General features: G+C 58.4%; 4 protein-coding genes across 4 annotated transcripts; 2 read left to right on the forward strand and 2 right to left on the reverse strand.

Annotated features, from left to right (window-relative positions):
* Nucleotides 1-11: 11 nt before the first annotated feature.
* On the forward strand, nucleotides 12-1,330 carry BKCO1_1350001 (norsolorinic acid reductase; the record flags this gene model as incomplete). The annotated part of the gene is made up of 4 exons (XM_020270999.1): nucleotides 12-66; nucleotides 148-362; nucleotides 556-1,248; nucleotides 1,307-1,330. Coding segments are annotated over 4 exons (987 nt in total), but the record flags the coding sequence as incomplete, so codon positions are not given.
* Nucleotides 1,331-1,770: 440 nt separating this feature from the next.
* Nucleotides 1,771-2,565, reverse strand: BKCO1_1350002 (uncharacterized protein; the record flags this gene model as incomplete). The annotated part of the gene is made up of 1 exon (XM_020271000.1): nucleotides 1,771-2,565. The coding sequence occupies one exon, from the start codon at nucleotides 2,563-2,565 to the stop codon at nucleotides 1,771-1,773; it is 795 nt and encodes a 264-aa protein (XP_020124883.1).
* Nucleotides 2,566-3,616: 1,051 nt separating this feature from the next.
* On the forward strand, nucleotides 3,617-6,409 carry BKCO1_1350003 (copper amine oxidase; the record flags this gene model as incomplete). Its single annotated transcript, XM_020271001.1, has 6 exons — nucleotides 3,617-3,864; nucleotides 3,975-4,516; nucleotides 4,577-4,786; nucleotides 4,833-5,469; nucleotides 5,528-5,700; nucleotides 5,814-6,409. 6 exons carry the CDS (start codon nucleotides 3,617-3,619, stop codon nucleotides 6,407-6,409), a joined length of 2,406 nt encoding a protein of 801 aa, XP_020124884.1.
* Nucleotides 6,410-8,424: 2,015 nt separating this feature from the next.
* Nucleotides 8,425-10,005, reverse strand: BKCO1_1350004 (uncharacterized protein; the record flags this gene model as incomplete). The annotated part of the gene is made up of 5 exons (XM_020271002.1): nucleotides 8,425-9,155; nucleotides 9,209-9,424; nucleotides 9,488-9,646; nucleotides 9,801-9,857; nucleotides 9,921-10,005. The coding sequence occupies 5 exons, from the start codon at nucleotides 10,003-10,005 to the stop codon at nucleotides 8,425-8,427; spliced, it is 1,248 nt and encodes a 415-aa protein (XP_020124886.1).
* Between the last annotated feature and the right edge of the window lie 438 nt (nucleotides 10,006-10,443).

Consider the following 10,443-nt stretch of genomic DNA (forward strand, 5'->3'; position numbering starts at 1 on the left):
CGGCCTACGAGATCCTCGACTTCTTCTTCGAAAGCGGCGGCAACTTCATCGACACGGCCAACAACTGTGAGAGCTCCCTCCCCACAAACACACCACCATCCTGAAACCCTTCCTTCTTTCCTCTTGACTAAACACACACACTTCCAGACCAGGGCGAGGAGTCCGAGGAATGGCTCGGCGACTGGATGCAGGAGCGCAAGAACCGCGACCAGATTGTGCTCGCTACCAAGTTCACCACCTTCTTCCCGTCGGGAAAGGGCGGCGAGACCATCAAGAGCAACTTCCAGGGCAACCACAGCAAGAGCTTGCGGGTCTCGCTGGAGGCTAGCTTGAGGAAGCTGAAGACGAGCTACATCGACCTGGTAGGTTCTTTTTTTTTTTTCCTTCTCGGAGTGGTGGATGTGCGCAGGCGGTTATAGGTGGTCAGAAGCAGAGGGTGGGGGAAGGGGGAAGCGCCATGACGACGAAAACCAAACCGAAAGAAGAAGAAGAAGAAGAAGAAGGAGAAGAAGACAAAAAAGCTGACCGTTGCCCGACGCGACCCCCGCGCCCCAGCTCTACGTGCACTGGTGGGACTTCTCCACCTCGATCCCGGAACTCATGCAAACGCTCCACCACCAAGTCGTCGGCGGCAAGGTCCTCTACCTCGGCATCAGCGACACGCCCGCCTGGGTCGTCTCCATGGCGAACCAGTACGCGCGCGACCACGCCCTCACGCCCTTTTCCGTCTACCAGGGCAAGTGGAGCGCCGCGGACCGCGACTTCGAGCGCGACATCATCCCCATGGCGCGGCAGCAGGGCATGGCGCTGGCCCCGTGGAACGCCCTCGGCGGCGGCCTCTTCAAGACCGAGGACGAGCTCGCCCGGCAGGACGAGGGCCGCAAGATGTTCCCGGTGCGCGAAAAGGACAAGAGGATCGCGGCGGCGCTGGACGAGCTGGCGGCGCCGCGCGGGGTGCACCGCACCGCCATCGCCCTGGCCTACGTCATGCGCAAGAGCCCGTACGTCTTCCCCATCGTCGGCGGGCGGAAGATCGAGCACCTGCGCGGCAACATCGAGGCGCTGGGCATCGAGCTGGCGCCCGACGAGATCGCCCGCATCGAGGCGGCCGAGCCGTTCGACGTCGGGTTTCCCATGAACTTTTTGTTCGAGTTTGGAGAAGGCCAGACGTACCACAACAGGATGGGCACGGGCGATGTTGGGCTCGTCAAGGCGTGTGCGCATATCGACACCGTTCCGCAGCCCGAGGTGAGTCGTTGTCCCTGCCGGCGTTTCGTATTTGCAGCAGACTGACGCTTCTTCGCAGCCCATCAAGCCGCGGAAGCTCTGAGATGGGACGTTGAAAAAGGGGGAAAGAGAGGATACAGCATCCTGGGCCAGGGTGGATGAGGAAAGAAACTGACCGACGGTGATCTTTGTGCAGGCAGTTGAAGCAAGTATATTGACGTAGATGCAGGTTCAAACGACTCTTGTTCATGAGCGGCTGAAGTAGATGTCCGGATGCAGATGCGACGATTGAGAAAAAAAAAAAGTCAAATTTGATTACATGAGAAAGGAAGGAAAAAATGAGATCTTGTCTAAAATGTGTTTGTGTGTTTTGGGGTATCTGAAATTGTGTGCATGCCGCCACCGAACCGCGCATGCTTTGAAGAGAAGTTCCAAAATGCGGATTGCAGCGTTGCTGTTTTATTTACCGCCTTGCACGACATGTCAGCACTGTAAAGAAAATGTCAACGATTTGGGACAACTCACCCTTTTCATCACACGTACCTACTTGTTCAGCCCCGCATTTTCCACCTTCTCGCGTAGACTGGCGACTTCGGCCTCCAGAGCAGCGTGCTTGTTCCAGAGCTGGTTGACAAGCGCTGCGGTGCCGAACATGTCCTTGTCATTGGACGCCGAGGGCGAGGCGACAGGGGACAAGGCGCCGTTCCTCCTCCAGGGATCGCCACCGGGGCCGGCCGAAGGAGGGCTCATGACGCTGCCGCCGTTGACGACGGGGATGGTGATGCCCAGCTCGTCCTGGCGCAGGAAGGTGGCGCCCTGGAAGACGGGGTTGCCGCGGGCGGAGACGGTGAGCGAGAGCAGCAGCGGGCGGCCCTCGGTCGGCGTGTCCTCCGGCCACAGGGCCGAGTACTCGTCGGCCAGCTGCAGGTAGGGCAGGCCGCTGGAGCGCTCCTGGCTGGCGGGGAACAGGATGCGGTCGTTCTTGTCGCGGTCCGACACCATCAGGCCGCCCTCCTTGGTGTCGATGGCGCCCTCCTCGAAGGGGGCGCCGATGCCGATGATGCTGCTGCCGGTCAGGAGGTTGTAGACCAGGTCGGGCGTGTACAGCACGCCGCGCAGGACCAGGTCGCCCGTCTCGCCGTTGATGGTGGCAATGCGCAGCTTGACGTCGCCGATGGCGTAGGCAAACTTCAGGCGGCGCGACACGTCCGACGTCTGCAGCGGCCTGATGGCGCGCAGGCTGGTGAAGCGGCTGAGGTCGTTGCACATGGAGTAGCCGCTGTCAGCTGACAGCAGCACCCACGCATTGTGGTTGAGGCGGAAGTCCGTGTTGGGCATGTAGGGCCAGCTTTGTTTTGCGCGTGCTGCTCGATTGCTGCAGGCGCTGGACCAGGGCTGGGGGGGACGCGTGAGAGTGCAGTTGGCAGCAGTGCGAGGAGTGCGGCGAGTCGGCGGTGGTGCAGCCCAGCAGCCCAGACCCCTGGATCCTCGTTGCGGGGGGACGCCCGCGCTAGGCCGCATCAGGCAACAGATGATCCCCGTTCATGCAATAATCAAAACCAGGGTGGCAAATCCCATGCGCTGCACCAAACAGTGGGGCTGCTGCAATCTGGCCGTATACGAAGGACTGCCGCTTCCTAAATATCATCATTCCCGCTATAGCCAACGCCGCCCGTAGCACTCCCTGCAGCCCTCCCAAGGCCCTCCCTGCAGCCCATCCAAGGCCCATCCTGCAAGACGAAAAACAAGGCTTTTTGCGAAGCTCCCCGCCAAGAACCTCCGATGTGCTGTGTATAAGCTCGAGCATCCCGGCTGGGAGCCACGACGAACCAGAAAGGTTGTTACGCTTGAGCCTCATCCTTCCCGGTGCGGCACCCCACGCCACAATGCATGCACCCGCCCGGGTCAATCAGTTCTATGGTCGAGAACAACGCGATACATGGCTGAGATGCCGTGCATTCATGTGACTGCTGTGCTCCACTGAAGGAATCGCCTTTGCATATCTTGCCCGCCTCTCAGTGCTTACCCGCCGAACATCCACCCCAAGATATTCCATACATGGGCACTGCATGTCCACATTGTAAACAAGCCTGCGGATGTGGGTACAGATATGCATCCTGGTTCACCACTCTATGCGGGCTACTCTGCTCTACCCGAAGAATCTCTCATCAGGCCAACCCACATGCCGAGACATGTGTCACATACGAAAAGTACGTTCCCGTGAACTGTCGATTCACCGTCTGCAGCCCATGCTGCATCAGACGGAATATCCCCAAGCGGCCTCCGAAAACGCCCACGGACATTTCCTTGTCTTGCTCCAAACCCCGCAGACATCATAAATACGCCGCTCGAGCTCTGGAAATCCGGTAGTGGCCAAGGCATGAACAGAATGAGGCTCTGTTTCTATACTGCAGCTCTCGCTGCATCGCTATTCGTCACGTCTTGCCATGCTTTACCCGATGCCCGGCTTAAATCTCCACGGCTGAAGGGCCGTGCTCCTTTCCACGATACCAGAGAGGAGAACACAGTCCGACAGCGAGATTCCAACGACACATCGCGAACCTACATCCCCATCACCTCACCGTATCAGAATATCTTCCGGCCATTGACTGACGTTGAGACCGCTGACGTTACCAAGTTCCTCCACAGTCAGCCAACACTCAATCTGACCGCTGCCGAAAATGCAACAAGGCGTGTTGATCCTCCTTCCTTACTCAGACCTTGGAAATCCTAACCAATCTCTACAGCTGGGATAACACCATCGTTACAGTGGAGACTCTTGCACCGAACAAATCAGCTGCTCTGCCCTACCTCAATGCCAACACCACAGCGCCACCCAAGCGGTATGCCCGGGCAACTCTCAAGTTTGCTGCTACCCATGAACCCTATTTCGAGGACTACTTGGTCGGTCCGTTGCCGGTTGGCGATGCGACAGAATGCAAACCACTCACTTTCATCTACAACAAGGGGGTCTCCACTCAGCGTCTATACGACGCGGATGGCGACAAAGTCGGCGATTTAATAGAGGATCTCGGAGCTGACGTAGCTCCCATCCTGTTGGACCTTTACAACGCAACAGACGGTGGTGATGAAGGCAATGGCTCACTCAGTGCTTGGAGGATTGACCCTCTGTCGACAGAGAACGGAGACGTCATTGCTTGGTACCAGTACTGGAGAAACCCCACCCTGAACTTTGACGACAGCACGCTCCTTCCCCAAGGCCTCTACTTCAAGCTCAACATCACCGGGCGGGATCCAAATGGTTGGGGTGTTATGGGGTGGTACTATGGTAAGGTCGACCTCCTTTCCATAAATTCCATTCTCCGACTTGTCAACTGATTGTTTGCAGATGGCATCTTCTACGGCTCTACCGAAGACTTTCGAGAGGCCTGGAAAGCCGGCAAAGTCTCTCGCATCGCATACGAAACCGACGGCACATGGGGCACAACCGACTGGAACCGTGAAGAGCTCCCTTTGGATCAGTACAACCCACCCATGGCAATCAAGCCAGACAATCCACGGTTCGGGCTTGATGTGGGTCAAAAATACGTTGAATGGAGTGAGTGTCTGTTGTTTGGATTCTGTCCTCGACTGACGCATTCCAGTGGATTTCTCCTTCTTCATAGCCTTTACTCGGGATACGGGCTTGGCTCTCTACGACATCAGATACAAGGGTGAAAGGATCATCTACGAGCTTAGCATGCAGGAAGCCCTTGCACACTACGCCTCTTCGGATCCCTACCAGGCAGGCATTGCCTATCTGGACTCTTTCTACGGGTTCGGTCCATTTGCGTTTGAGCTGGTCAACGGGTACGATTGCCCGTCTTACTCGGCTTATCTGAACACTTCCTTCTACGCGTCGGAGAAGACACACTGGCATCCCAACAGCATCTGCATGTTCGAGTTCGAGAACGACTACCCGATCCAGCGCCACTCAACCGCGAGATACGTCAGCATCACGAAGAACATCAAGTTCGTCGTGCGCACCGTTTGCAGCGTTGGCAACTACGACTATCAGTTCACTTATGAATTCCACCTGGACGGCTCCATCCAAGTCCTGGTCCGGGCCTCGGGCTACATCCAAAGCGCCTTCTGGGCTCACAACGCCGACTATGGCTTCAAGATCCACGACGCTCTGTCAGGATCAATGCACGACCACGTCCTATCGTTCAAGCTAGACCTGGACGTAAAAGGCACGGCAAACAGTTTGATGAAGACAGAGTTTGTGCCCGTCACCGAAACGTCAGTGAAACCTACCTCCCTTGCCCCGGCCCCGACTCACGAACTGACCCCCGCAAAGCTACCCATGGTCCAATGACACGCGCAACACGATGAAACTCTCCAAAACCTTCATCACCAACGAAGCCGACGCCAAGATCCACTGGTCTCCCAACAGCGCTGCCGTCTACTCCGTCGTCAACAAGGACACGCCGAACCCCTACGGCGAATACCCCGGCTGGAAAATCGTCCCCAGTAATTAACTCCCCCATCTCCCTCCCTCCCTCCCTCCTCACCACCAACCACCCACCCACCCACCCACCCTAACCAAACCACACCCCCTCACTAACCACCTCCCTCCCCACCAGCAACCGGCACAACCATCCACCTCACCAACCCCAACAGCAGCACCCTCCCCCCACGCTCGCACAGCTGGTCCGCCCACCCCCTCTCCGCCGTCCTCCACCACGACACGGAGCCGCGCTGCGCCTCTCCGCTCAACGCGCTCGACCCGGCGGCGCCCCTCGTCGACTTCTCGCGCTTCGCCGCCGACAACGAGTCGCTGGACGGCAGCGACGTGGTGCTCTACTTCACGCTCGGCATGCACCACGCGCCCGACACGGCGGACCTGCCCAACACGGTGGCGACGCTGGCGCAGAGCGGCGTCACCATCGCGCCGCAGAACTATCTCGTTGGCGGGGATGCGTCGAGGGCGTCGCGGTGGGGGGTGAGGGTCGATGCGGGGAAGGGGGGCGGCCGGCCGGCGGAGGTGGTGAGGTTTGGGGGAGGAGGAGACGGAGGAGACGGAGGAGGAGGGGGAGAAGAGGCGGGGGGGATGTTCAATTTGACGGCGGCGAGGTCCGGGGTGGAGGGGTATCAGGGGGGGTTTGTGGTCAGGAAGTTTCCGTATGATCCGGCGAATTGGTGGTGGGAGGGGGAGGCGGAGGATCAGCAGTCGGAGTAGTGGTGGTGCTGGGGATCGAGCGGTGAAGGATCGAGGAGGTAGGTGGGAAGGATGTTGTGTGCGGAAGAGGGGCTTTTATGATTGATGGCTTGGATGTAACTTCTTAGTTATACTTAGTGCGAGTACCGCTCACGATCATGTCTTTTTCTCGCGAGGTATATCTCTTAGCACGATGGTTGCCTTCTCATTGCTGTCGTTTTCCTTTCCTAACGTAGCTTTGACTCAATAGCACGCCAAGTTGTGCCAAGACAGATGGTCAATGTCCACTGATACTTATTTCCGGAGAATCTAAGCATTCCAGAACATGTCATGTTCGCAGATAGTTGGACGAACTTGACGCTTCGAAAGAGGTGCGTGGCAACAAGACCCAGCAGCCAACGACAAGCATGGATCAAGGCCATAACATCTGTCGATACGCAAGTGGCTGCTATAGGAGGGTGAGTAGTGCATACAGACAAACATTTCGATTACCCCTCTGCAGTCACGCAGACGTGTCTTGGAACTTTGACTAATCGGAATTCAGGGACGTCCGCCCTGCTGTTGAGATTGCATGCACGGAATGAGCCGAATAGTGCTCTGAGACACTTACACAGTAGCAACAGAGTCCCTTCGGCCTAAGTATCACCGGTCCCTCATCTGTCCGAGACATCAAGGTAATAGGAGCCACGTCACTCTACATCAGACCCATCTTGGAGATCGGCCCCACTGTCATATTGTGGTAGTTCTCCACAGAGCCATAGGTGAGCCAGGTAAGGGGTACAGCGTCAACGGGGATGAACCATCGCAGGGTGGTACGCACGCATGAAACAAACTAACCTCATTTACATTTCATTGAGGAGCAGAAAAGGCAAACTCCATCATTACACATATTACAACACGCGCAAATACGAACCCATCACCCCCAGCCCTGAGCGTCAAAACTCACTTCAGAAGACAAGCCGAAAAAGACAGTGCAACCCCTTACAAACTGATCAGGTATACCCAAATCCTTCGTCCGCAACCCAAAACAAACCTACACCACCGTAGCACCCTCTCATACAGCAAAAAAAGCAAATCCCAGGCCCACATGAGCAGCCAGATGAGAAAGCCCGCCTGTACATGTACAGGGAGCTCCTCCAGGCGCAAGAAGAAAACGACCGATGATTGTTGCTCCGATCCCGTGCTTTTAGGAAACGAGAGGAAAACCAGAAACCCTCCCTGCATCCGGACTCTTTTTCAGCGCCGCGCCCCCCACTCAATGATCCCGAACCCCGCCAAACATGAAGTGGATCCAACTCCTTCTCCTTCCCAGTTAGTGCCCAAAGCAAAGTAATGGAGATACTGTTGCGGGGTATAAGGTAGGGGTATATGTTAAAGGAGCAACTAGACAACGAAGGGGGGGGGGGGGTCCTACAAGGAACGCGAGACGAGAAAAGAGAGTATTAGATGAGAGAGAAAGCAGAAGCCGGGACAATTTTTTGTGATGTGACGTGTGTTTGAGGGAAACGATTGCGCCATAGACCCACCAACCCGTAAGAAGACAAAAACAATAAGCAACCATATCCGACCGTCCAGTCTTTCTTTAAAAAGGTATCCATGCCATCCCTCATGAGTAATCGTGGCCGCCAGCTGAACACCCACGCCCCCCCGGATTCGTGTCGTACGCTGGAAAGACTCGTGAAGATGTGAACAAGCAGACCAAGGACCCAGAGGAGTGTGAGTAGAAGGGACAACCGACGCAACTAGAACACCTCCCACCCGTTTTATCAACCCAAAATTCGTGTGCGTAGAGTGTGTGAGGACAGAGCGCAAGGTTTATGCCCCCCCAGGAACACCCTGAAATGCAAAAACTCCGTTCCAGGGAATAAGCAAGTACTTCTTGTCGTCGAGAAAGATTTGAACTCCGAAACCCTATTTCCCGCCCGCCACCCAGCAATTCCGAAGCTCCGGCCACGCATGCATAACGGTTTCGCATCTTTTTTTTGTTGAAACAAGAGAGATTGCCAAACCAGATACAGTACTTGGTTTGACATGATTTAGCCCCAGACCGAGGCCTGGACGCCGAGGGAGCTCTTCGACGAGCCCCACACGCCACTGTTGCTGCCCCAGCCGAGGCCGGCGACACCCCCCTTGTCGGTGATGCTCGACGAGGGGTTGGACGAGGTGGACGCGGAGCGCTCGTTGCCCTGCTGCTCGCTGGCCGTGAAGCCAAAGCTCAAGGGCGACGGGAGAGGCGTGGTCGAGCGCTTGCTGAGCGCCGGGTTCGCGGCCTGGCCCGCGGCCTGCGTCGGCCGAGTGCCGATCGGCGCGACGCCCGTAGATCCGCCTGACTTCATGCCGCCGCGAGGAGGAGAGCCGCCGGTGGGCGACGAGTTCGAGGTCCGGCTCGACTGCTGGGCATTCTCGAACAGGCTGAAGGACGCATTGTGGTTCGACGAGGGCGACGAAGTGCTGTTGGCACGAGAGCGCTGGGCCCCGGCGTTTGCATCCTTGCCGTCACGGGCCGGCATCTGCACCGCCGGATCGCCGCCGCTCTGCATACTGAAGGGGTCGAAGGCAAGCGGCGAGGGACCCCGGCCGGCGAGGCTCGTTGCGACCCGGGCGTCCTGGCTGGGCTGGCGGGGAGTGCCGTCGGCGTAAATGGTCGAGTTCTCGCCATACAGGGCACGGTGCTGGCGCGCGATGAGCTCACGGCGCTCGTCCTCACTCATGGCGTTGGGAGACATTGAACGGTCGGACTTGGCTCCCGAGATATCTGAAAGAACACCTGATGGGTTAACTACTTTCTCCTATTCTATTGTCCATTCTCAATCTCCTTACTCCGGTTGTATTGCTGCTCCTGGTGGTAGTTGCGAAGATCCCGTTCCCGCTGAGCAGCCATGCGCCGCTTAGCCTGCATCATTTGGTCGGTCTCGTTGGGACGCGGCGCAAAGCGCTGATTGGCGTAGTACCCCTGGAGGTTCTGGGCCGAATTCGAGCGAATGCCATCGTAGTCGCTTACCGAGTGGTGACGCTGGCTGCCGGCCATGCGCGGGTCTGGAGCAAGCAGTCAGTTCCGCCTGCGCGCAGCAACAGCAGCCCGGGGCAGCGCACTCTTACCGAACTCGCCACCGTATGGGCGGCCGCCCATCGGTGGCATCGAGTCGCGGCGGGGGACACCAGGCACCGGCGGCATGCCGGGCACGCCGCCGCCGCCGCCGCCGCCATACATGGGCATCTTGCCGCTCTTGTATAGATTGTCAATGGCACGATCGACCTCTGCATGTCAACCGTCAGTCAACTGGTCAATGGAAGTCAGGCGGTCGGGAGGGAGCAGACGCCGATGCCGATGCCGATGCCGATGCCATCTGCGCCATCATCGCTGCCGCATCGGTCGAATGGCGGGGCCGGGGGCGAATGCGCGGCGACGTACCTTCTATTTGCGAGGCGAAGGCGGCGCCATCATCGCGCTGGACGGTGGAGCTGGTGCCTGTGCGGTGGTGGTTAACGTCCGTCCTTGATGCCAGGCGCAGCGGGGGGCGATGGCGCTTACCAGAGCGCGAGGGCGGGGCGGGGCCCTCCCAGGACGGCTGGCGGCCAGCAGGCCAGGCCTGTTCGTTGGCGTAGTATGCGGACATGGTGGTGGCGTGTTAGGGGCGCGGAGCTTGGGCTCGAGGAAATGCGGGCTGGCTCGTCGGGACAGGGCAGGCAGCGAGGATTATTTGGGGAGCGGGAGGCCGGGTAAGCAGCGTGCTGATGACAGACTCGACGATTAGCTGAGCACTGGGAAGGGCGGTGGTGTGCCTCGGGCGCTATGTACAGGCGTGGTGTTGGGGGAGGGCGCACGGGGGAAAGTGGGTGCTCTGGCAAAAAGATTTCGTGGGAGGGTGCGCGGCGTCCGGGGCGCGGCACGCTCAGCACACAGACACACACACACACACGCACACACACACACGCACCTGTGCTCGGGGATGCGCTCGCAGCGGCGGAGGCTAAAGGAGTGACGGTTCTGCTCTGCGCACCGTCCGGGGAGGGAGCGTGGTCGGATGAGATGGTTGACGCGGTGCGGAGGGTCC

The sequence above is a fragment of the Diplodia corticola genome (genome assembly GCF_001883845.1).
Source record: "Diplodia corticola strain CBS 112549 chromosome Unknown scaffold135, whole genome shotgun sequence".
Lineage (NCBI taxonomy): Eukaryota > Fungi > Ascomycota > Dothideomycetes > Botryosphaeriales > Botryosphaeriaceae > Diplodia > Diplodia corticola.